General features: G+C 37.8%; 1 protein-coding gene across 6 annotated transcripts in view; it reads right to left on the bottom strand.

The window, feature by feature from the left end:
• Positions 1 to 9,224: 9,224 nt before the first annotated feature.
• ZNF131 (zinc finger protein 131) overlaps positions 9,225 to 27,110 on the bottom strand; it is a 34,442-nt gene continuing 16,556 nt past the window's right edge. For 4 of the 6 annotated variants that reach the window (XM_037799332.1, XM_037799331.1, XM_037799333.1 and 1 more), the window contains 3 exons: positions 19,316 to 20,001; positions 11,499 to 11,629; positions 9,225 to 10,846 (listed from right to left, as the gene is read on the bottom strand). In XM_037799332.1, coding sequence (XP_037655260.1) covers positions 10,163 to 10,846; positions 11,499 to 11,629; positions 19,316 to 20,001 — 1,501 coding nt within the window. In that variant the 3' untranslated portion in view covers positions 9,225 to 10,162. Of the gene's footprint in view, positions 10,847 to 11,498; positions 11,630 to 19,315; positions 20,002 to 27,110 lie in introns of those variants that run through there. The other 2 variants (XM_037799334.1, XM_037799335.1) reach the window with 2 other exon arrangements.

Below are 27,110 nucleotides of genomic sequence, written 5' to 3'. Positions count from 1 at the left end.
AGCACGGGCACAGACCTCGTCGACCGGCTTCTACGGCAGCTGGGAGGGACGGTAAGAAGGGAGGGGTGTGCCTGGCGCGGGGACACCCATCCTAGACACCCGGGGAGGGGGGAACCAGGCGAGAGGCCTCCCTCCTAGAACGCGGATAGCAAGCGGCGACACAAGCCGGAAAGCTGGTTGACAGAGCTGCCTGTCATGCTCTGTCATGCCTCATACTGAGCCCCTCCAGCCTCTTGAGCAAGGGTTTTCCGTGTCCTCTGGAGACCCAGTAATCCTTCCAAGAGAACAGAGGCTTTCAGAAAACCGTCCGGACAGCTCCTCCTGGTGAGCCGGTCAGGGTTTACGCGGTGCAGAAAGAAGTGCGAATACATCCTCTCAAACATCAGGCTTTGGAGTGCCACTCATACAGGGTTTCCCTGATTTCCTGCCCATTTTTCAGCTATGACACACTGGCTAATGGTAGATACCAAATATTTTTCCAGTTAAACAAGTAAACCAAGTCATTGAGTTGAGTGTAGGACTGGGAATGGTATGTATAGAATATGAAAGCACTGAGGTTATCTAATGAAGTTGAGGTCCCTCACTTCACAGACTGAGGAAACCGAGGTCAGTGAGGACAGGACATTTTTAGCAAGGCTGGCGGAGCTGTTTAATCACAGAGCCAGGGCTAGACGCCCTAACTCTTACAGCCCTGAGTGCACTGCTTACATCTCGTGCTCCCTGATCCGTAGTTGGAATTTCCAGGGCAGTATTTTACAACAGCAAAGGAGCTGAGGAGAAAGAATAAATCTAAAATTATTTTATGGTACAAAGTAGGGAAACCAAAGATTTCTTTTTTGCTGACTATTTGCCAAGCTCTGTTCTAAATGCTTTTACAAATATTAACTGATTAAATCCTCACAATAATCTTATGTGGTAGGTACTGCTATTATCATCCCTTTTCAGACAGATGACAAAACTGAGGGCTAGAGAGGTTGTATGACTTGCTCAAGATCATACAGCTATCCAGTGATGAGGCTGGGATTCAACCCAGGCAGTCCGACTCCAGAGTAGGTGCTTTTCCTCATTACCCTCCACTACCTCTTGTCAGAAGGGGGCAGGAAGGAAGAGCAAGAAATAAAACCTTAGACAGCTCCAGGAACTGGCCATTTAGATTGACAAGAAAATCAAAGAACCTGTGAAAATTGCTTCTGGGGTCTAGGGGAACCCATGTGTTTGTATAGAATAAGGATTCTCCTCAAAAGACAAGAGGAATTTTAAAAAGAGTAATCTTTTAAAATAGTACATGACATCTATCTGTTTTCTTTCTAAAGCAATAGAATACAGGGTAAAGCTTTGCGTATTTTTTTGAAGATATAAAAAGACCCCTTGAATCTGAAATATGACGATACACAGGATAGGATTGCACAAGGAAATTGCCTAGAAACCAAGAGCCTCAGAATCCCAACCTGACATGGTTTTCTGTGGCACAGGCCCTTCTGTCATGCCCTCATAGACCATCCATAGAGCAAAGCTGATGCTCGATTCTTATGGCTTAAAGATTACTTCAGGTTTTCTCAGAAAAGGAAAGTTAAAACTCAGCATCGAAAATCACTTCTCTTAAAGTTCAGTGGCCATACACCATTTTAGGAGTACCCTACCACCCTCATTTCTCTCTCAGCCATGCTGCTGGGACCTACTCCCTTTCAATCAGTACCCTTTCTTCATGTTTCCCTTGCTTTTTGTAGACCTGGGACCTCCAACTATATAGGACTGACTTCACATTCAACATCCTTCACTTAAAATAGTGTTTGTTTTTTCCCTAGAAAGGGCCATTCAGCAATATGGTGATTACAACGTAGCAGTATATAAAGGTTAAAGATCTTTTTTTAAAAAAAAATAATATGAGGAAATACTTTCACTATACATGAAAAAAGGTTACAAAATAGAATGATGCAAATCTGTGATGTTTAGGACTGGAAGGAAATATGCCAAAACATTAGAAATGTTTTCCTTTATCTGGTAGAATCAAAGGTGATTTAAATCATCTTCTTAACACTTTTCAATATTTTTTGCATTTTCTACAATGGGCATATGTGTCAGAAGAATATTCTTTTCCAAAAGAATTTATGAAACTCTAAGACCTGTAAAGGCAGTATAGGTGTAGCTCAGTGGTTATTGGGGAGCTCATTAAAATCTAGTTTTCTAAGCCCTGCTGCATTGTGTTGGCAGAAAGGGAGTCAAAGACATTCTTAGAAAGAACCCCAGATGATTCTAACAGTCTGTGCTCTGAGAAACATTGACAGTGGCTGAAGTGCAGGCTTTTGAGTCGTAGAGTCACATCTTGAATGCCAACTCTATTACTAACTGTAACTACTTACACTTTGGTTTCAAGTATCTTTTAACCTCAGTTTCATTATCTGTAAACTGGGGGTTGTGAGAAGTAACGAGAGATAGTTTCTGGCTGATAGTAAACTATATTTTCTTAACCTGGAGTCCATGGGGTGGTTGGCAAGAGGATCTCCCACTGAAAGTGTGTTAAAGTATGTTCCTTTCAGCAGAGTCTCTAAGAGGCTGGGACCCAAAAGATGTAAGAATCCCCTCTAATAAGTGCTTCATTAATGGTAACTAATATTATTACAGGCTGTGGAATATAATTCCACATTTGGCATTACTCAAGGGAATTTAAGGGCATTGCACTCTCGTTTTCTGGTGATTACGTTGCCTGATACATTGCATCCCTCCTGAATGTGAACCAGGAATATTCATTGGGTTTCCCCACCTTCAATGGAATATTTGACAAAATCTTGGAAAAGGGAGCAGAGCGAAAGTTTTCTAAGATGGCACACTGCTGTAGAGTTGAATCTGCAGCTCACAGGGCATATACTGTTCCATGAAAATGTGCTTTATTAATCCTGCTCAGGGTGGTTTGTATCCCAGAACAACATGTTCTTAAACTTAAAATCATCCCTGTGGGTGTAAAATCTTGTAAATGGGACCTTTTGATGAGGTTACTACAATAAGAGTGTGGCCCAACTAACTCATGAGAGGTCTTAACCTTATTATGGGAGGCCTTATATGGAAGGCCACAGAAGGAAAGCCACAGGGAGCAACCAGAAGCTGAAAGTCAGCAGTACCCAGAAGAGAAAGAAGTCAGGAGAGGCTGCCATGTGCATTGCAATGGCAAGGACTAAGGCAGCCAGCCTCTAAATGCCAGTCTTCTGGGATAAAGCATCACCTTGATGATGCCTTGATTTTGAACTTCTCCTAGCCTCAAAACCATGAGCCAATAAATTCTCACTGTTCAAGCCAACCATTGCATGGTATTTGATTTAGTAGCCAGGAAACTGAAACATTATCTAAGATCTTTGTGCTACCTGAATCTGAGTATTCATGTCTTTCAGCAATTCAGAAAAATTATCAGACATTATCTCTTCAAATATGTCTCATTCCCAACGTTTTATCTTTCTTCCAGGGACTCCTATTGACATTATATATACCAGATCTTCCCATTCTATCCCACATCTTTTCTCATGTTCTCCAGATATTTACCTTCTGTGCTACATTGGTTTCAGATCTATCTTCCATTTCACTAATTCTCTCTTAAGCTGTATCTAGTCAGTGGTTTGACCTGTCCACTGATGTTATAAACCATGATAATGCAAATATAAATAACAAAAATCAAAAGATGGAAGTATGAGACTGCCAATTTTATTATGTTTCACAGAAGGTGATCAACTGAATCATTCATTTACAGCAAACTAATATAAAAATCTTCTTCCTTAACTTTATGTGAACCTTTTAGGAACTAATATTTTCATGGTGAAGAAATTCATTTTTCATAAGCTTAGCAGTTTCTTCTGCTTCCCTTATTTATGCTAAATTCAAGCAAAAATAAAAGAAAACTAGCATGATGATTCTCTTTTAAAAAGTTCTCTCTCTTATGAATGAAATGGACTTGGTTAGAACTAAGGTAAATCAGACTAAAGGGTAAAGGATGATATAGACTGTGTTTTAAAACTTAAACTGCTGTGTGAGACCAAAGGAAGAGATACTTATTTGGTGGAAAATCTATATTTACTGTAGCACATTATGTAGTTTAACTTATATGGTCAGTTTATTCAACAACCACAATTACATGGAACCTTGAAAAGGGAGTGAGAGCTGGTTGGTTTGTACAGGTTAGCATGAAGCCTCAATACATCCCAGAGTAATTTGGGCAGAGAATAAAAAAGTATTTGCAAAGCCCCCTTGAGGGATTGGGGTAAAATGTGGAAATATTAAACTTACCCACCTGGGGAATTCCTTATATTCTCACAAGCATTGGGACTACCAATTTAGTAGGCCAAGCCCTTGATATTAGGGCTTGCCCTTATGAAGCTTGTTGCTGCAAAGGAGAGGCTAAGCCTACTTATAATTGTGCCTTAAAGTCACCACCAGAGAACCTCTTTTGTTGCTCAGATGTGGCCTCTCTCTCTAAGCCACCTTGGCAGGTGGACTTGCTGCCCTCTCACCTATGTGTGACATGACTCCCAGGGGTGTAAATCTCCCTGGCAACATGGGACATGATGCCCAGGGATGAGACTGAACCTGGCATCATGGGATTGAGAAAGCCTTCTTGACCAAAAAGGGGAAGAGAAATAAAACAAAATAGCTTCAGTGGCTGGGAGATTTCAAATGGAGTCAAGAGATCCTTCTGGAGGTTATTCTTCTGCATTATATAGATATCCTATTTTAGTCCTTAGTGTATTAGAATAGCTAGGAGGAAATACCTGAAACTGTTGAACTGTAATCCAATAGCCTGGATTCTTGAAGATGATTGTGTAACTATGTAGCTTTATATGATGTGACCATGTGATTGTGAAAACCTTGTGGCTCACACTCCCTTCATCCAGTGTATGGACAGATGAATAGAAAAATAGGGACAAAAAGTAAAAGAATGGGGGGAGGATAAGATGTTTGGGGTGTTCTTTTGTACTTCTATTTTTATTCTTTTTTTTTTTTTGGAGTAATGAATGTGTTCAGGGGCTGATTGTGGAGATGAATGCACAACTATATGATGGTACTGTGAACAATTAATTGATTGAACACTGTGGATGATTGTATGGTATGTGAATATACCTCAGTAAAATTGCAAGGAGGAAGGTTCTCTCTCTCTGCATGTTTGTGTGGCATGTATGTGTGTGTAGAGATATCTGGACTGCTGTTCAGTTAATGTAAACAATAGTAGTTTCTGATTAATGGGTTTTGAGGTATTACTTTATGTTTCTAAAATTTATGAATCTTTCCTTGAGGAAGTGTAATTAACAACAAAATATTGAAAAAGAAGGAAGGTTGCAAACTTCTGTGGCTGAGTGAGGGGTTACTACCTTTACTCTGCCAGTCTGATTATCCTCTAAATTCCATTGATATTCTGGGCACTTTATTAAATTCACTTACATTTTCCTGCCTCATTTAGTCATTAATGCAGCCGAGTATAGTATAGCCATCCGTGGAGTACTTGTAACTGGCGTTTGGGCATTGTTCACAATTGAACGATGAATAGCTGAAGGCTTTGAGCTTACTGACACGTTGGCAAAACTACCTCTTATGAAGTTATAAAAAAATCAAACTTAAACAAGTTACCTTTGTTTGATTTCAGTCCTAAATCTTTAATAAACACTATTTTATTTGGACTAGGGCTCTGAGTCAATATTATACCACCAATCATTAATAACATTTATTCCCTCCATAGTATTTCTTTACTGTATCTAAAGTATAAACCCCTTAGCTATTTCTCAAGACCCAGTTACTGTTCTAATGTAGCTAATTCTACCAAGTTCTCAAAGCACAAACCTAATGATCAGCAATTCCTCATAAATGAATTCATACAATGGCATTTGCTTCACAGAAGGTATCAGCTAATGTTTTGTATCTACAGTATATTTCAAGTACACAGAGGAAGCAAAAGTATTCTTAGCCAGCTATTCTTATCGTCAGGATTTAAATTTCTTATTGATCGCTATTATTTCATGTCTTTGTGGAATTTTCATTTCAAAAGGATTATAAAAGCAGTTACTGAGATTAAGTAGGAAGCTCTTGCTTGACATGAAAAAATACAGTCCATTACAATGAATGGTAACATGAACAAGTAACACTTGCCTACATGATAAAAAAGAAGAGACCCTCAAAAAAAGCTCATTCCACTGGCTAATCTTAATCCATGCTTCTTCAAGTTGCCCTATGTCAGTGTTTCTTCAAGTATGCCCCAGGACTAATAGCAACATTATTACCTGGGAACTTGTTAAGAAATGCAAATTCTTGGGCCCTATCCCAGACCAACTGAATCAGCAACTCTGGGAATGGGGTCCAGCAATGTGTTTTATGATTCTGACTGGCCCTAAAGTTGTAGAAGCATCACCTAGATGGTGTAGTCTAGAGGCAAGGAGATAAGAAAAGGCAATTTGCTGCATGCATCATGCCAGTGTTTCTGATCTCCTGTCTCCTCTTCCTCTAACCCTATTAGGGCTGGTGATGATGGTGGGGTTATTCCATTGTGCAATCCCGTGTCCGCTACAAAGACTCTCGTACAGAGATAACTGTATTTTAGTGATCACGAGTGTAGGCTCTGGAGTCAGTCTCCCTGATTTAAACACTTGGTGCCACTCCTTACCAGCTGTTTCTCATCTCCTCTTTGTTTCCTCCATCTATAAAATGAGCTATTAATACAGTAACCTCATGAAGTCATCCCAATGGTTTAATGTGAAGTGCCTGGAATATAAGTGATTCATAAATTATAGCTATTATGTTACAATGGGATTTTTCTTTTCTAGGCTACATGTTGATACAAATACCAAGGTGGGCATTTCTTCAGTTGAATAATAATGAGTCACATTTACTGTCATACTGTAGGAAAAGCAAGGAGAAAATAATGAATTCACTTACTGCCTTCCTGCTTAAAATGTCAACAGGATTAATGAAGCAACATTTATAGAACACTTGGTGCAAAGTAGAATTTTAAGATATCCTGTTAAGTCCAGAGTATAGTATTTATAATAGATCTAAGAAGATAATGACAGCCTCTTTGTTTATAGTTTTAAAGCAACACACTTCTAGGCATCTAGTTACAAGAGCATTAGTTGGTGGTGCTGGTGAGCGTATAGTTTAATTCCTGCTGCTTCTCATTTGAAAATCCTTGAAGGCAAATTCTGTAAGAGATATACCACAGTTTAGCATATTACATGTGAAAAACATTTAGCCTAGATTTCTCTCTCCTGATGTAACTAATGCAGAGGTCAGTCTTGATCTAGTGAATTCAAAGCTATTAAGTTTTCTCCAGTAAACTCAGGCTAAACTTTCAGTATCAGGTATTTAGACATCGTTTTGCATGTAATAGTTGTAAAACACTATTTTCAGATGAACATCTTAGTGATCGTCTGACCACTTGTTTAAGACAATCACCCATGCTAAATTGAAATTGTGAATTATAACCCATTTGATTGTCTTAACCTCCATTTAGGCCTCAGTCAGTACTGTTGGGTTATTTGCAGTATAAAATGGGCAGTCAATTTAGAGGACTTTCATGAACCATTCTAATCCTGAAATCTTTAAATACGAAGTTGAAGTTAGCAAGAACATTCAATTTTTATGACAATATTCCTACTTTCAGCAATATTAGGATGGCAGCCCTTTTAAATCAGTAAGACTACAAAAGCCTTCTGCTTCTTACACAAAATTAAAAAGATTTCTAGGTTTTAAATGCATTGTATTAGCATTTAGTTTAGTTTTTCTCTCATGTCTCGGATAGTGGGAGAGAGAGGAGAGGATCTCTAGTGCTCCAGTGCCACTTGGGATTCCTATGTGATGACCAATGCTGCACTCTGCTGCCCAGCTGTCACTCTGTGGAATTGGCTAGACAACCTCATAGGAAAAAAATCAGAGAAATAATGTTACAACAAAATACTCAGTTCAGTACTTGAAGCAAATATACACCATGGTTTTTGGTAGCTGTTTTGTTATATGCAAAATGCTGGACAATGTAAGGTTTATTATCAGTGGGCAGTGTTCCTCTCCTCTTGCAAATTCACTGGCATTCTGAGCACACAGATAGCCTTCGTACCATATAGGAAAAGAAAATTTAACTATAATGCCCTTCAAACCTGTGTTGAAAGGCCTGGCCAAATCTGAAAACTCAGTCATTTTAATTTTGATATGCCCTTGCCCCTTATCTCTACCTTATGGACAGAGCTCTTGGAAGATTGTTTAAAAATAAACCTTGTTTCATACCATGGCTTAAGGGCACAGACTGAGCTACTTTCAGCATTCAAAAATCACTAGATAATAACTAGTAATTTACATGTTTGAGACCATTCTCTGTCAGGGTATTTTTTTTTTTTTTTTTTAAAACAACTAATTCAGGAACATGGGCATCCTATGGTAGATTGACAATTCAGTGGAATATGATCTAATTCTATTATCAGTATTTCCAGACTTCAAAGAACAAAATATATAAATAAGCTTTTGTGGTAGGTACCCATCCAACTGCCAAAAGACTTGGAGATGTTTATACACTTTTTTGAAAAAAAGAAAACTCCCATTCCTGTCTAAATCTGTGACTTTTCCAGTTGTGGGAGGTGATTCTTTTCATTTATTTCATAAATGTGATACTATCTAATATCAGAATTCCCATGGGATGGGGAACAAGATAGTTGAATTGATCTTTTAAATTTAAAACACTCAGTATTGGAGAAACTCTTTGTTTCAACAGGCTCTTCAAAAACCACCATGTTAAGAATTGCAAAGAATACCAACTTCTTCCCCACTCTTCTTTTTTGAGTTCATTTGGGGGTAGGGATGGAAGTGTGTGCTGATGATTTTATCTCAGTTCTTGTATCAGTCTGTTAATACAGATGCATAAAGATACACATGAGAAAATCACAGTTACTAGATATTTATACAATTTCCAAATTGGTAATTAAAACAAAAAGAGTCATGAACACATAATTTTAAAGTTTACTTCAAAAATGTAAATGTCTCCCAATATTCAACAGGTAAAGAAAATAGCATATCGGTTTATTTTATGTTGTTATATTTTATTTTCCAAATAATACTGATTAAAAATATTTACACACCTACTTTTAAGTCCACAGTTTAGCACTCTTATTTGTATGGCTTTAAAAGTTATAGCACAGATCTTTATGTTAAGGATTGGGGAAAAAAAGATTCCATTCAAAACAAAGCCTGATATATTATATACATGTTTTTCTCTGTACTTTATTTTAAATACATTAATTTTTAAATGATGCTCATCTTTTTTTTTTTTTTTTTCATCTGGTGGTAAAATACTAGTGCAACTTTTCAACAAAATAAAGTTTACCACAGATGTAAATGAATTTTTCCAATTGAAAATGGCCCTTCAGCTGCCATTAAATAAAATTTCTCAACCTAACTTAAGTGAAAAAAAAACACTGGTGGTTGACATTTATAAGCAAAAATATAAAGTACTATAGCATCTTCTACATTGCTTCTGACCAACCGAACTTTGAAAAAACCAGAGATGCTTTATAGAAGTTTCGTTGGTTTTGAAAAGGCACATGGGTGTGGGTTGTTGTTTTTTTTTTTTAAACATTCTAGAAATTTTGCCACCACCACTCTATTCCTGTTGCAGAGATGGCATCTCTGACTATCAGGGTAGACAGGAATGTTGTTCAAACTCCAAGAAAGCCAGAAGCCAAAATTTAACTGCACAGTAACAATGCACTTTTCTTCATGCAGCCTTGTGTTTCCTATATATCCAATTTTCTAACATGCATTAGAATACATGAATTTGTATTCTAATGATTTTACAATTTGATTTTACAATATGGAAAAATTTTGAGGAAGGACGTGACCTGGGGGAGAGAAAAGGGCAAAGCCTTAGCACAATGACAACAGATACATTCGTACCCAACTTATATAATAAGAATATAATCCATCTACGTTTCCAGAAATATACTTCTCAAAGCTTCCCATTCTTATATGGAAAAGATTCCTCCTCTGTGGCATTAAGTGTGGGGAAATCAGTTTGTTTCAAAGAAACAGTTCAGCACACTAAGAAATTGTTTAACTTTGGTCCACTTGTCTGTTAGCTTAAGGACAGTCACACTGCCCATAATCAGTTCAAAAACCCAGCACGTAAATTAAAAAATATATTCATTTGTTATTTTCACTCTAAAACTGGCATAGCTGTTCTGTCCTCATCCCCTGCATTTTCAGCTTGGGAATCCACTGTTGGTTTGGTCTCTAATCCCTCAGCATCTTCGTGATCTTCCCTGGCAGCCTCAACAGTATCTGCTTGGCTGGGCTTACTCTCCTCGTTCACGAGTTCAGGGGTCACTTGATCCAAGTCTGCTTCTAGAAGCTCAGTTTGTACTTCCATTGGCATCTGATTTACCCGTTCAACATGCAGCTCCTCTACATGTACTTCAGTACCTTCTTCAGTCTGAATTCGGCCCACTTCTAGATAACTCACCTGGACCTGCTCTGGAAGCTCACTAATATGTGAATCGTGCACTTGGCTGTCCTGGAGCAAATCTGGATGGACTTGTTCCACAGTCACTTGTGCCGAATCTACTTGAACCTGAAGCAGTGGTAGCACATGCACCTTCCCAACTTGTTCTATAATAGTCATTGATGTCACAGGTTCAGTTTGCACACGTGTTTCTACTGAAAGAACTTCTTCAGTTACCAGACGCTCTGAAATATTGTGAGTATCACTGAGATGCCTCCTTAGTTCGTTTCCTTGCATAAACCACAAGTCACATAAAGTACAATGGTTGGGTTTATCTCCGGTGTGTATTACCAAGTGATCTTTGAACTGGTCCCAGCTGTTGAACACACTATTACAGACCTGAAATAATCAAACACATGGTGTTAACAATACTTAATATTCAAACTGAAGGTAATATAGGAACAAGTTGAAGATTTATTCTGAAAATGTTATGAATATGGTTTTTGCAATATAATCGAGACCAAGGTACTACATAATTCTTCAGTTCACTTGATCTTTTAGCTGAAGTAGGGTAGTACTCAACATACCTTTTGGGAAACATTTTAATATTGCCTTCACTGTTTAAGCAGCAAATAAATTCTAGGAATAAAAGTAACAATATTGAACCCCCCCTCATAATATCAACATTCAAGTCCACTACATTATTTAGGATAAAAATATACTAATCATGGAAGAAGATACAATTACATCTGATCTGCCCTCTCACAAACCCCCCAGAATTCTAATGATTGCTCTTTGTTCGATTAAGAATATCCACACTTCAATACTACCTGTTATTTAGAACATAATTTTTGTTGATGTTGATGTCATCTAGGGTTGGGCAAAAAAACCTATTCTAATCCCCCTTATAAAATCAAGACAATGTTGTTTTTATTCTCATTTCTTTCTAAACTGTCAACTCTATACTTTTGCTTCAGACTGTTACCCTTCACAGTTTCAAATATTTCAAACATAGACTCCTTTGTTAAAGAGAGAATTCACCCACACGTACCTGACATTCATAAAGCTTCTTTCTTCCCTTTTTTGCCCCCACTCCAGTTTGGCAAGCAGTCAGGTGACATTTAAGTGTGCTATTTCTAGCAAATCGTTCATGACAATTTGGACATTCAAAAGGTTTTTCACCTATAAGAAGTGAAAAAAAAAATTGGTAAATTAAGTAGCAAAAGCAAGTAATTTTAGAGTTTTTTTTTTTTTTTCTTTTGGGTTTATTTTAATAGCACATTTTGAGAGGTGGATCAGAATTTATAATTTTCAGATATTCTCGTAACAATGAATTAAGGATTATTATCATTGTATCTGTCATCTATTGAAAATAAGATAATTAAATAAAATTTGGATGAGTTCTTTTCCAAGTTTTTGCATTGCTTAAAATTATATATTTCTCCTTAGATAAAAATCAAGACCAATCTCTATTTCAGGGAAATGTATCACTATCCATCACAAAAGCACTTTTTGAGCTTTTACTATGTACAAGACCATGTACAACTTTAAGTATGGATAAAGTTTCTCAAGAGTATGTTATGTGATAAAAGAACCAAGGGCAGGACCCAGTGAAACACCAACTTAGAACAGTAGGTAAAATGTTTCAGGAGGCAGAAAAAAAGATAAATCAACTTTCCTTGGTTACAAAGACTTCACTTCACAGGCCAGGGGATGAAGTCAAAATACTTTAAAATAAATAAATGCAATGCACTATAGAAGGCCTGTTACAGACAAAAGGGCCATGGAAAATGTACTGCAGCAATGTAAGGGTGGTGGTGGTGGTGGAATTAATTCTCCTGGAATAGAATGAAAGAAGGAAGCTCATTCTAGGCAGAGGCACAGAAGAGCAAAGCAGCATGAATGGCAGGGTGGGGTGGGGATGGGGTAAGGAGGTAAGAATCACTGAGCCTCTCAGATCTGTCTTACAATACCAGTTAAGTGGGCAGTGGTACTATCAGGATAAAGAACATAGCAGTCTATGACCATACCACTTTGAAGATGCCTGATATTGTTCGATAACACAGTAGTCCAAGAGAAGTAGACCTGGAGTGGATTGTGTTGGGAAAGATTATAAATTCAGTTCTGTGTCTGTTGAGTTCAATGAACTCACAGAGCAGAGTAGAGACGTCCAGAAGGCAGTTGAATAAACAAATCTGGTGCCACATAGAAGGTGGACTGCTATAGATTAGGGGTTACTTTAAGTGGTAATAAAAACTTTAAGTATGGATAAAGTTTCTCAAGAGTATGTTATGTGATAAAAGTATCAAGGGCAGGACCCAGTGAAACACCAACTTAGAACAGTACGTAATATGTTTCAAGAGGCAATCCTAGAGGTTTCTCTTACACAAGCTGCAGCCACATATCCCAAATGGCCACAATACGTCATGGCCTTACCAACAGTAGTTCCAAAATACCTAGATCCCTATTTGAGATTCTATAAAAGATTCACTCACTAAGTTTCATCTCTCAGAAACTTAAATCCACCACAGCATTCCTATGCCAGACAAGTGCTAAAATCCAGAGGCAACAAACTTTTTAATCAGATATAGGCCCCTTCCCCATAGTGTCAACATCCTCTTTCAATATGAACAAGTTATGGTGGCCACTGCCTAGATACCCCTAAAAACTGAGAAAGTGATTAAATGAGAAGCAGGGGTAGCAATAGACAAGATAGGATTTAATAAAGGATTAAGAATACCGAAACTTCATATAAATATATATATATATATACATATATTTTAGATGCTAGGGTATTAGAATAGCTAGAAGGAAATAACTGAAATGTTGGAACAGGAACCTAGAACATTCTCTGAAATTTGCTCTATAGCTATTTGTTGAATTGTGCTTTGAAAGTTATCACCTTTCTGTATATATCCTATATTTCACAATAAGGAAAGAACTGAAACTGTGTAACTGTAACCCATAACATTTTTTGAAATTACCTATATAACTGCTTGTTGAGCTATATTTTGAAAGTTAACTATATATGTTATATTTTACAATAATGGAAATAACTGAAATTGTGGAACTGTAACCCGTAACATTGAAATGTGCTCTCTAACTACTTGTTAAATCATACTCTGAAAGTTATCACTATTATGTATATGTTAAAGTTCACAAAAAAATACATAAAAAAAAAGTAGGTATATAAGCCGATAAAGACAACACAAATGCAACAGCCAGAGGCAGAAGAAAAACTAGTAGAGAAGACTGAGGGACATAAGGAAGATATCTGAAGAAGATGGCAGTAGTAAACAGTGCCAAAATGAAGACATCAGGTTAAGATAATAATAGGGGCTTATAATAACTTCAGCAAGAACAATGTCAGTGGTGTGGTGGGGTCAGAAGCCATTACTACAGCATAATGAGGGAGTGAGAGGAATAAATTAAAAATCACTACTGAAATTCTTTTAAGAAGGCTTGGAAGTAAAAAGGAGAGGTGGCTAGAGGAGGACAAGACATACAGAGGGTTCTCTAAGCCAGGAGAGGCTTCATTATTTATTTGCCAAGGGGAAGGAGCCAATAGAGAAAGAAAGGAGGAGGAAAAATGACAGAATATACTCTTGGAAGAGACATCAAGGTGTGGGATCAATAACATGCCTGGAAGGATTAGCCTTGAAGAAGAAAAGGGAATCCTCTTTCTCTGGAATAAAAAATAGATGCTACCACAGGTAAGCTGGGAGCAGGAAGAAAGGCAAGCCATTTGTTGGGGGGCTCAGGTGTGGGAAGGGGTCTTGAGTACTGGGATGAAGGTTTGGAACAGTTTAGGAAAAGAAAGATGTAAATCACACACCAGAGGGTTTAACCTAAGGTCTGAGATCTCAATTTTCTCTAGTACTCAATAACCAGGGAGTAGGAATAAATGGATACAATGACTCTAGGATGGAAGATTTTGTGTTTTTTGTTTTGTTTTGTTTTGTTTTTTAAGAGAAGGTGGGGTCAAAAGCCAAGGGAATGTGCTTAGAGTACAAGAAAAAATGACTCAATTAGTACCCAAGGTCCAGAAAGGATAGAGAAGCCAGAAATGGGCAATAAACTAGGTGAAAAGGGTGGTGGAGGACTGGAGGTCTAAATGAGGTAAAAGTATAAGAAAAGAGTAAAGAAAGGAGTGGGCAAATTCAAGGGACAGAATGGCCTGCATAGAGTGGGACTAAGATTTCAGAGGTGGAGCCCCAGTGATGAAGAGGTCCCAAATATGTCCCTCATACTTCATGAACAGTTAAGTAAACCTGAGCTATGTTTTTTTAATCCCTGACAAAACAATTGCAGATTTTTATTTTGTACAATTTTCATGTGGTGAAAAAAATTTGCTAGAGAAGACCTAATCACCCAGAGGCTCTGTTGGTAAAGAAACTCCTTTTCAACTCTAAAAACTTTGGGAGATATTGCTAAATAAAATGGTTAAAGTTTTGTGGTTTCATTAATGTGTAATTTTTTATTATAAATGAAACCTACAAATATAAATTGACATGGCTTCTTCAAAAAGCAATTTGATATTTACTAAGATGTAAAATGCACACATTATTTGACCTTGCAATTCTGCTCTTAAATCAACTTAAATATGTCCTTAAATATGTATGTACAAGTATACTACCTGCAGCATAGTCTGTAATAGCAAAAGACAGGCAACAACCTAAACATCTGTCAGCAGGAGTGTAGTTAAGTAAATTATGGTATACCCATGCACTGAAATACTATGCAGCCTCAGTGAAAATGATTAAATAGATTCAGAAATGTAAAAAAAAAAAAAAAAAAAAAAAAAGGACTCCAAGATAAATTAAATGTATAACACTGCGTTCCACATGCTTCTTTCTGTTTGTTGTTCCAAAAGCATGCATATGTGTGTGTGTATGGCTACCTGAAAATGTAAGGGATATATCTGGAAGGATAAATCAGAAAATGGTAGCAGTAGTTGCTTCTGGAAAGATTTACGGAAGTAGGAGAGAGTCACTTTTTACTGTATGGTGTTTGAGCTTTTTTTTTTTAATTTAAAAAAATTAGTTTAATAAGCCCAATAAAACCTAGAAATTGCAACAGATTATATTTTGGATGCAGACAGTAAGGTGTTCCAAGTGCTTTCACTATTTTCTCTTATTTGTCACAATCCTGAAAAATAGGTACCATTATCCTTATTTACCCAGAAAAAGAAAGAGGCCCAAAGATAAAGTGACCAATCAAATTCATTAAGCTGATGAATGTCAGAACTTGAGCTGGAATCAAATTCTGGTTTCCAGGTCCACATCCTTCTATGATACCACACTACCTTTCTGGGAAACTAAGCAACAACTATATGAAAACATGACCAAAGGTCACCTCTAGGTTCTCTTCACACTGAAGGTCCCACAGGTCTGTCAGTATGTCTAATAGCTAATAACTTTATCCCATTATTTTCTTTATAAGTTAATAATGCCTCCAATCATGGAGCCTCTTAATCCAGAAAGTTAGAAGTCATGCTATTTTGTACCTCAACATGTTACTGATCACCAAATCCTATTTCTGCCTACTTTATATTACTCAAATCTCCAACCCTTCCCCACTTTCACTGCCATTATTCAAGTCCTTATCGTTGTTCAGATTACTCCAACAGCTTCCAAATTAAAGCTAGCAGTTTTTGCTCCATTCCAATCTATCCTTCCAGTTATCTTTCTAAAATAACTTATATGAACAGATTTCTTCCTGGCTTAAAATCCTTTAAAATGGCCCCAGTTTTCAGAATAAGATCCAAACTCATTTACTACATTTACAAAAGTTACTATACAATCTCAGTCTCATCTCCCATCACTCCTTCTCTCTTGCTCTTCACTACTTAAAATCCCCCATAACCTCAGGGTGTGTGCTTGCAGTCAGCTTCTTCCCACCTCTTCAGTCACATCTCCTGTCATTTCTCTACTTAGACCCAGTCCTTTAGTCTTAACAAATAACTGGCAGTGCTCCAAACAAGTCATGTGCTCTCATTCTATGTCTGTGTATGTTTCACTTCTTTTGCCTGGAATGCCCTTCTCCTGGCTAAATACTTTTCCTTTGAGAGTCATCATGAAGTAAAAACCCATCTCTAAGCCTTCTCTGTCTCTTCCATCATGAACAGGCAGCCCAGGCATGCATTTCCATGGGTCTCTGTGCTTACCTCTATCATCTCTTAGCCCATTGCACTGTGATAGTGGCATCTGTCTCCTCGAACTCAACCGTGATCACCTTGGCAAGGGACTCTATTTTAAACTGTCTTTACCTCCATGGCCCAGCATATTGGCATTATCCTTACTACTTTCCATATGGAAACAAAATAATTCAGAGGACAACAGCAAAATTTTACAGATCAAGCCATACATCATAGTGCATGTTTTAAGATTAGAAAAGAAACATACTGTTAAACTAATAAAAATATGCAAAATATGAAAGTGAGGGGATGCATATGAGAGCTTTTGGGGGATAGTGAACAGGATTGTCTCCTTATCTTAATATTTAGTTTGTTATAAGGGAAAAATAACCATCTTTTAATAACTTAAACACAATTTTAAACTGTTTTTGCTCTTCTTGAATTCACTAAGTCACTGTCACATCTGTAAATATGTTGTTACTACTAATTACTAGTACAGGAAATGGTCGAGGTTAAAAAAAGACAATGAAAGTTCTCAACTTTGCTTTAATGTACTGAACCTTTCCTACAATGGACATTTGTAGGACATTTGAGTCTATAATTAACAACTACTTAACTTAATTAAGTTACTGGAATTATCTCACATTATCTTGAAGGGAAGACAAAGCATACAAAACATCTAAAATACAAAGTTCAGGACCTACCAAAATGGTCTGCATTGTCCTGTTTTCAAATAGGCAAAAGTCATTAAAGTTTTGAGCAAAAAAGACAATTTCTATTTCTTCTGTATTCATAGGAAATAATGTAAAGGTGACAGATTATCTTTGCAGTATTCCAAACCCCTATCAAAGTAGATTAGTTACCTAATAATATTTATTAATTTAATGTGCTGTTAGTGTATCTGTTTTGCAGAATTTGTTACTACAAAAAATGCTCATCAATATACCATTAAAGTAGAATATTTATGTTGTTTAACTACCAAAAAAAATTTAACTATAAGTAGTCCTCAAATATACAAGTATATCCATACAATTAGAAAGCATTTTCCCCAAAATATTTCATAAACACCGGTTAGTTACCCAAACTAGAACCTCAAAGCCTTTTACATCCATACTGTGCCTTAAGTACTGTATGAGACTTCCTTGCGAATTCATCTACCTATTCAGTTCTTTAGTATTAATAACAATCATTTGGATAGTGAGGGGTACCATATTATCTGAGTCTATTTGGTTCCTCAATTTCAAATAGTGTGAAGTAAGCAACTTTATAGACAGTGAGGGATCTATATGAAAATTTCACCAGAAGCTATTCAAAATCTTGCATCAAATACATAGATTCTGAACAGTGTGAAATACCTATGTTGTATTTACTGCATTAACAGTCTAAAAGGTCTTAACCATCACTGTGCTGGTTTGGAGCTATTATGTACCCCAGAAAAGGCCATGTTCTTTTAATCCATTCTTGTCAGTGCAGGCCTATTGTGGGTGGGACCTTTTGATTAGGTTGTTTCAGTGTGACCCATCCCATTCTAGGTGGGTCTTAATCCTTTACTTGAGTCCTTTGTGAGAGGATAAAAGGTAGAGACATTGGAGAGAGCAGAGAGAGAAATGCCTTGGAGATGCTAAGACAGAACCCACAGATGCTCAAAGAGAAAGCCACTAGAATCAGAAGCTAAAACCAATGAAAACCTGGGAGTGAAGGACCAGCAGACCCCCAGCCATGTGCTCTGCTATCTGACACAGGAACCCTGGATGCCAGCAGCCTTTCTTCAGAGAAGGTATCCTCTTTTTGGTGCCTTAATCTGGACAAATATTTTCATGGCCTTAGACTTGTAACTTGTAACTTAATAAATAATCATTGTTAAAAGCCAACCCGTTTCTGATACACTGCATTCTAGCAGTTTTAGCAAACTGAAACAATCACACATAACAAGGACTTGGGAAACAAGTGCCCGGAGCTCTGATACTTAGCACCCCCTGCTACTCTCTGGATACCCTTATTATAGGCGGTTTAGGGATTCCCAAAGATTCAAGTCATTTGAGGTAGTTCCTGTGCATGATGCAGGAGACCTAGCAAAGAATGCTTGGGGAATGGGTACAATGATAGGGAATCTGACAAGGAAAAAACATAGGCAGAGGGGATAAAGAAATAAGGGTCAGAGGCCCTAAAGTAGACTCCCTGGACATCTCCCTCATGCCTGGGATGACTCCCAGAAAGAAGAGTATAAAACTTTACCCTTCTTATCTCCCTGGCTGTCCACTAGTTCTGATGGAGCTATGCTGCCTACCTAGTTACCTGGTCAAAACAGATGATCACATGTACAGAAAGGTATAAACATGTCAGGAATTGTCTCAATGTAGTCATCTATGTAACATGTTGAGATAGGAAATACAAAATTACTAACAGTTAAGCTTCACTATAATTAGGATTTAATGATTTATAACCTTTTAAGTAGAGAAATAAACCATGTTTTAAATATTTCTTTAAAAAATAAAAAAAAATTGCCAGGTAAAAGAGTGACATTTACTTTCAAAGTTGATACTGATTTTGCTTTTAAAGCATCAATACTTCAGCAAAGTAATATTATGGAAACAATGTGTGCTTAGCTTGTACATTACAAAATATAGGAGATGGTTTCTGTGGTACTAATGGGGAAAAAAAAGGATTATTAGCATTTAGACTCGAAATGAATATGGAAAAAATATATTTTTAACAAAGAACATGCTAATTACCTGTATGTTTTCGAAGATGCTCTTTAAAATGTCCAAAGTGATCAAACTGTTTCTCGCAGTACTGACATACGTGAATTTTTTTCCCAGTTCTTTGCTTCTTACTGACTGCACCTTCCTCAAGGTGGTAACAATTGAGGTGCTGTTTCCATGCGCTCTCCCGAAGATACCTTTTATTGCATATTTCACACTTGAAACTCTCAGTGGAGTGTGATTTCATGTGTTCCTTAAAATGGTAAAACAATTTAAATGAACGGTTACATTTCTCACAATGGAACAAGTCCTTCACATGTGACAGCTGAAGTTCCACAATTTCAATACCTTCTACCTGTTTGCTTGTGGGGTCAGGTGCACAGCCATCTTCTTCTTTAATCTGCCCTTTTCTATCACCTTGACGGTACTTGCTGGTAATATCCGCCAACAGTGCTAAAGCAGAATCATCAGAGGAACCTGTGGTCTGAATGTACTTTATGGACTGCTTGGTCGAAGATACCTCCTCTATCGTTTCGATGCCTTCATCTTCCACTTCAATCGTGCCTTCAGCGATTTCCACCTCAATTTCAACAGGTTCTGATTCGGCAGAAGGCAATGACTCAGTGATAACATTTGAAGTTTCTGCAATCTTTCTCTTTTTTGCCTCACTTTTTCCTGTAGTTTTTTCCTCCAGTGGAGCTGAATTTTCTTTGTTCCTAAAATACATAATGTATGGATTAAAAAGTCTACAAGACCAATCAAAATCCTAACAGGACTTTTAGAAGACACTGGCAAGCTGATGAAAAAGGAAAGGCAGAAAACAACATTGGAGGACTTATGCTACCTGATTTCAAGACTTACAAAAAAAGCTATAGTAATTAAGACAATGTGATATTGGTGACATGATAGACACAGATTAATGGAACAGAGAAGAGTCTAGAAATAGAACCACACTTATAAGGTCACCTGATTTTTTTTTTCTTAATTATAGAGGGTGAAGGTTTACAGAAAAATCATGCAAAAAATAGAGCACTTCCATATACCCTCTTATTATTGACACATTGTATTAGTGTGGTATCATTGTTACAACTGATATAAGAATATTAGAATTACACTATTAACTATAGTCCAAAATTTACATTAGGAGTATTTTTTTCCCATATGTCACCCTATTATTAATACCCTGCACCAGTGTGGTACATTTCTCACAATCCATGAAAGAACATTTTAATATTTCTACTATTAACTATAGTCCATTATTTACAACAGGGTTCACAGTACTATATAGTCCTATGTTTTATCTTTTAATTTTTATTCTTGTAACATATATATGATCTAAAATTTTCCCTTTTCAACCACATTCACATATTTAATTCAATGCTGTTAACTATACTCACAGTTTGTGCTACCAACACCACCATCTGTTTCCAAACCTTTACAATCAACCTAATATAAATTCTGCACAAATTAAGCGTTAATTCCTCTTCTCTACCCCAACCCAGCTCCTGGTAATCTATGTTCTAGATTCCAGCTCTATTTGGTATTCTAATTATTTCACATCAGTGAGATCATACAGTATTTGTCCTTTTGTGTCTGGCTTATTTCATTCAACATATCTTCAAGATTCATCCACGTTGTCACAAGAATCAGAACTTCCTTCCTTTATATAACTGAATAATACTCCATTGTGTAAGTGTGTGTGTGTATATATATATATACACCACACTGTGTTTAACCATTAATCAGATGATGGACAATTGGGTTGCTTCTGATTTGTTACTTGTGAATAATGCCACTATGAACATTAGTATGCAAATATCTGCTTTGAATTCTTTTAGGTATTATGCCAATTTGGATATATTATGCCCCCAAAAAAGCCATATTCTTTAAGGCAATCTTGTGGGGGAAGATTTATTAATCTTTTTGATTAGGGTGTGACCTCTTGATTGAATGTTTCCATAGAAATTTGACCCCACCCATTCAGGGTAGGTCTTGATTAGATCACTGGAGTCCTTTAAAGGGAGCTCATGCAGAGAGCAGAGAGGGAAAATGCCCCAGAATATGCTAAGCCAGGACACACAGACATTAGATGTTTGTAGGCCGCCAGAGGTGCTTGCTGATGCTTTGAGATGCTAGCCCAGAGTTTGCTTCAGAGAAGCTAAGAGAGGAAAAAAACTCCCCGAGAGATGCTTGCTGACACTTAAGAGATTCTTTGAGATGCACACAGGAGGAGGTTTGGAGATGGTAAGCTAAGAGAAACCCAGAGACATTTTGGAGAAAGCCATTTTGAAACCAGAACCCAGGAGCAAAGAATCAGGAGACGCCAGCCACGTGCCTTCCCAGCAAAGAGAGGTTTTTCCAGACGCCATCAGCCATTCTTCAGTGAAGGTAATCTTCTTATTGATGTGTTAATTTAGACAATTTTATGGCCTTAGAACTACAAATCTGTAACCTAATAAGCCCCCTTTATAAAAGCCAATCCATTTGTGGTATTTTGCATAATGGCAGCATTAGCAAATGGGAAGAGGTATATACCTAGTAGAGGGATTTCTGGGTCACATGGTAATTCTCTAGCTAGCTTTCGGAGGAACTGCCAAACTGTCTTCCTCAGCAGCTGCGCCATTTTACGTTCCCACAAGCAATGAATGAGTGTTTTTATTCTCCACAGCCTCTCCAACACTTGCAGTTTTCTTTATTTTTAATAATAGCCTTTCCAATGGGTATGAAATGACATCTCACTATGGTTTTGATATGCATTTCCCTAATAACTAGAGATGCTGAGCATCTTTTCATGTGCTTTTTAGCAATTTATGTATCCTCTTTGCAGAAATGTCTATTCAAGTCTTTTGCCCATTTTTAAATTGGGCTGTTTGTCTTTTTATTGTTGAGCTGTAGAATTTCTTTATCTATTTTGGATATTAAACTCTTATCAAATACGTTTCCAAATATTTTCTTCCTATTGAGAAGGTTCTTTCCACTTTTGTGACAAAATCCTTTGATGCACAACAGTTTTTAATTTTGAGGAGATCCCATTTATTTCTCCTTTCATTGCTTGTGCTTTGGGTTTAGTCTAAGAAATCACTGCCTCACTCAAGGTCCTGAAGATGCTTTCCTACATTTTCTTCTAGGACTTTTATACTCCTGGTCCTTATAGTTAGGTCTTTGACCCATTTTGAGTTAATTTTTGTATAATGTGTGAGATAGGGGTCCTCCTTCATTGTTTTGCATATGGATATCCAGTTCTCCCAGCACCATTTGTTGAAGAGACATTTCTTTGCCAACTGAATGGACTTGGCAGCATTGTCAAAAGTCAATTGGCTGAGATGCAGAATTTAGTTAGTCCTCTAAATCAACTACTAAATAGCCAGGAACAACTAGTAAATATTCTGGAACAACTGTTGGGAGACATCCATAACCGGACACACATTGTACACTAGTCTGGAATGGGTGGAACAGCTGAGATGACAACATAGGACTGTAAGTAAAGCTCCTCAAATGGGCAGAGCTGGCACCCCACCCCTAGTAGCAGAGCAGGCTGAGCTGGAACACTTCCCCGTGGAAAAAAGCAGTTTACTAGGAGGAAGAGAAAGTATTAGGAGCAAGAGAAAGTAACTCAACCAAGCTCCAACTGCAGCTTTAAATAACAAATCTGGACTACTAAATACAAGTTGCAAGCACAGATAAACCCAGAGCAAACAGGAAAGGAACCTGAGGTCTCTCCCAGCAGAGAGGAGACAGGACTGACAGAAAATAAAAAAAATAAAAAAATAAAAAAGGCTTTGGAGATAGCTGAGCTCACAATACTGGAAAGTGGCTGTGTCTCAAGAAAAGGGGTACAGAGAACTTGGTACTAGCCCCAGTCAAACAGTGAAACTGGAGCCTGAGGACTGGCTCTGAAAAGGAGATATCTTTCTTTTTCCTTTTATTTCTCTTATTCTAAATGTCTCATTAGAGAAAGCCTCAGGCATTTTCAATTGTCAGCCCTGACCCAGGCAAGCACAGAGTTAAGAGGGTCAGAGAAACAAAGGAAGAAATCAACTGAAGGAGATAATTTCCTAAAGGCATATCTTCCCTAAGAAAAACGGGGGCACAGGGACCAGCTCAAGGGGCTACCCTCCCTCAAGAGAATTCAGAACCCTTGGAGGTGGGGAGGGGAGTTAAGCTTGGCTTCTGATACCCTTGGTTCCTGGCTGGGACAGGGTCTGCTGAGAATTAAAGGCACCAGTGGGGAGCTGTGGGCTGACAAATGTCACCTGCAGGGCAGGACAGGAAAAGCAAAGTCTAAAGGCCTCACAGAAAAGTCTTACAACCTGCATAGTCTCATTATCAGGGAAACTTGATACTGATTACACCCTTCTCCCAAGACTTGGGCTTGTCTGGTTTGGGAAAATCTGATTCGGGTAATCAAGGGAAGCAGATGCCTGAACAACAAAAAACTGCAAGTCACACTAGGAAAAATGAATATAAGACCTAGTCAAAGGAACAAACTTACACTTCAAATGAGATACAGGAGTTGTAACAACTAATTAAAGACATTCAAACAAATCTTTTAAATCCAATCAACTAGCTGAAGGAAAATGTGGCAAAAGAGATGAAGGATATCAAGATGACACTGGGTGACCATACAGGAGAATTTGTAAGCTTAAAAAAATAAATGGCAGAACTTATGGGGAAAGCACAATAGAAGAGATGAAAAACACAATGGAGGCATGCAACAGCAGAATTGAAGACAAAGAAAAAAGGATTTGTGAACTGGAGGACAGGACATCTGAAATCCTACACACAAAAGAACAGATAGGGAAGAGAATGGAAAAATATAAGCAGTGTCTCAGGGAACTGAATGACAACATGAAGTGCATGAATATACGTGTCCCAGAAGAAGAGAAAAGAGGCAGAAACAATAATGGAGGAAATAATGACTGAAAATTTCCCATCTCTTATGAAAGACATAAAATTTCAGATCCAAGAAGTGCAGCATATCCCAAACAGAATAGATCCAAATGGACTTACTCCAAGACACTTAATAATCAGATTTTCAAACATCAAAGACAAGGAGAGAATTATGAAAGCAGCAAGAGAAGGGAAGCAACAAGGCAAGCTTGATAAGACTGTGTGGATTTCTCAGTAGGAACCATGGAGGCAAGAAGGCAGTGGCATGATATATTTAAGATACTGAAGGAGAAAAACTGCCAACCAATAATTCTATATCCAGCAAAACTGTCCTTCAAAAATGAGGGAGAGTTTAAATATTTTCAGACAGACACTAAGAATTTGTGAACAAGATATCTGCTCTACAAGAAATACTAAAGGGAGCACTACAGACAAATAGGAAAATACAAGAGAGAGAGATTTGGAGAAGAGCATAAAAATGAAGACTATTGGTAAGGGTAAAAAAAAAAGCAAGTGGAAAAAAAATAAAAGTATGTATAAAATCCAAAGGACAAAATGATACACAGTAGACATTACGTTGAGTGAAATTAGCCAGAAACAAATACGATATGGTCTCACTAATATGAACTAATATTAATGAGCAAAACTTGAAAGTTAAAGTTGAGAACACAGGTTATCAGCAGATAGAGGGTAAAGGTCAGGCATCTGATGCTGAAGGAGTACAGAATGTTCAACAGGACTGTACAGATCCACAAACAGAGAGCACAATACTGTGTGATGGTAGCACAATATTGTAAGTACTCTGAACAAAGATGAGTATGAGTACAGGTGAAAGAGGAAGGCTAGAGGATCTATGATACCAGAAAGAAAAACAGAGGATAAACACAGGGATTATGTAACTTAATGAAGCCTAGAGTGGTCAATGGTGATTAAGTATACTAATAGCTGTCCAGAACACCATTCTCTGTCCTCAAGGCTTTGGGATGTCCTCAATCTGCCCAGGCTGAGTCGCAGAGAGGTCTGTGTATAATTTCGGGACCCAGACAAGCAACACTTCGCACCAAATAAATGATGGTGATCCAGGATCACCGTTGGTTAACTATCTCCTGGTCTCTGGAGGACATCCTTTTGGACATGCACCCCAATACTAAGTACACTTAGATGAAACCTGCTATCGTGACAGTTCAGAGTCATAGTCAGCTTTTTCATTTAAAGCTAAATGTCTGTAAGAGGGGGATACATGGGAGAGGAACGGGATTCTTGGTATCATCGCTGCTGTATGACCTTTTCATTATATTTTATTTTACTTTCTTTTTTTATTCTTCATTTTTTTCCTCCTCTTCCTCTTTCACTGCAGAAGAAATGGAAATGTCCTCATATAGATTGTGGTGGTAAATGCATAGCTATGTGATTATACTGGGAATCCTTAGGATGGATTGTATGGTGTATGAATAAAACTGTTTAAAAAATAAACAGAGAGATACAAGTGATGGAAAAAATGTGGAGAGAGGGATGTACCTATTCACTGTTGGTGGGGAAGTAGAATGGTACAGCCTATCTGGAGGGCAGTGTGGTGGTACCACAAGAAGATAAGGATGGGGCTGCCATAAGTTCCCGCAACCCTGTTACTGGCTGTATACTTGGAGGAATTGAGAGCAGGGACATGAATGGACATCTGCACACTGGTGTTTGTGGTGGTAGTATTCATGATTTGCAATGGATGGAAGTGGCCTAAGGGTATATCAACTGATAAACTAATGGTGAACTGTGGTGTATACATACAATGGAATATTGAGCAGTGGCAAGAAAGAAGGAAGTTGTGAGGTATGCAACTAGGTGAATGGACCTAGAGGGCAGTAGGTTGAGTGAAATAAGCCAGAAATGAAAAGACAGACATTATAATGCTGCACTAATGTGAACTGACAATAATGTGCAAACTTTGAGAACTGAATCTGTGAGCATGGGTTACCAGGGTAAGGCTTAGTAAAGGTTCCTAGATTATAAGCTCTTACAGCAGTCACATCTATTCATGAGTTGTAACAGTTATTTCTAAATTCTGAGATGCTGCGCTGTTTGTGTGTGACCTGGTCGGTCCCTAGAGCTTCAGGTGTCTGTGTGGCACCTGGGACTTGGAGTCAGAGTTCAGCAGCTGTGAGGGTAGACACTGACCCATGTAGCAACTGTTAAAGAGGCTGAAAAGGAGATAAGACTTTGGACATAAGAATGAAATGCACTTGGTTGAGAGTGGGGTAGATCAGACTAAAGGTAGAGGATGACATTAACTGTGTTTTAAAATTTCAGCTTCTGTGTGGGACCAAAGGAAGAGATGTTTATTTGGGACTAAATCTATATTTTTTGTAGCACACTATACAATTTAACTTGTGTGGTCAGTTTACTAAAACAGCATAATTACATTGAATCTTGAATAGGGAGTGAGATCTTTTTGGTTTGTACAAGTTAGCGTGAAGCCCCCGATACAACCCAGAGTAATTTGGGCAGAAAATAAAAAATATTTGCAAAGCCCCCTTGGAGAAAAGCTTTGGGGACTACTAGTTTAGTACATCGAGTCCTCGATCTTGGGCTTGCCCTTATGAAGCTTGTTACTGCAAAGGAAAGGGTAAGCCTACTTACAATTGTGCCTGAGAGTCACCCCCCTCTTTTGTTGTTCAGATGTGTCCTTTGTCTCTAAGTCAATTTTGCAGGTAAACTCATTCCCCTCCCCACTAGGTGAGACATGACCCCCAGGAGTGTAAATCTCCCTGGTAACGTGGGATGTGACTCCCAGGGATGAGCCTGGACCCAGCTTCATAGATTAAGAAAACCTTCTGGACCAAAGGGAGGAAGAGAAATGAAACAAAAAGTTTCAGTGGCTGAGAGATTTCAAGTGGAGTTGAGAGACCATTCTGGAGGTAACTCTTATTTATTATACAGCTAT

The sequence above is a fragment of the Choloepus didactylus genome, chromosome 11 (assembly GCF_015220235.1).
Source record: "Choloepus didactylus isolate mChoDid1 chromosome 11, mChoDid1.pri, whole genome shotgun sequence".
NCBI classification, from domain to species: domain Eukaryota; kingdom Metazoa; phylum Chordata; class Mammalia; order Pilosa; family Megalonychidae; genus Choloepus; species Choloepus didactylus.
Note: the sequence above shows the minus strand (reverse complement) of the source record. Positions and strands in the feature narration are given on the sequence as shown.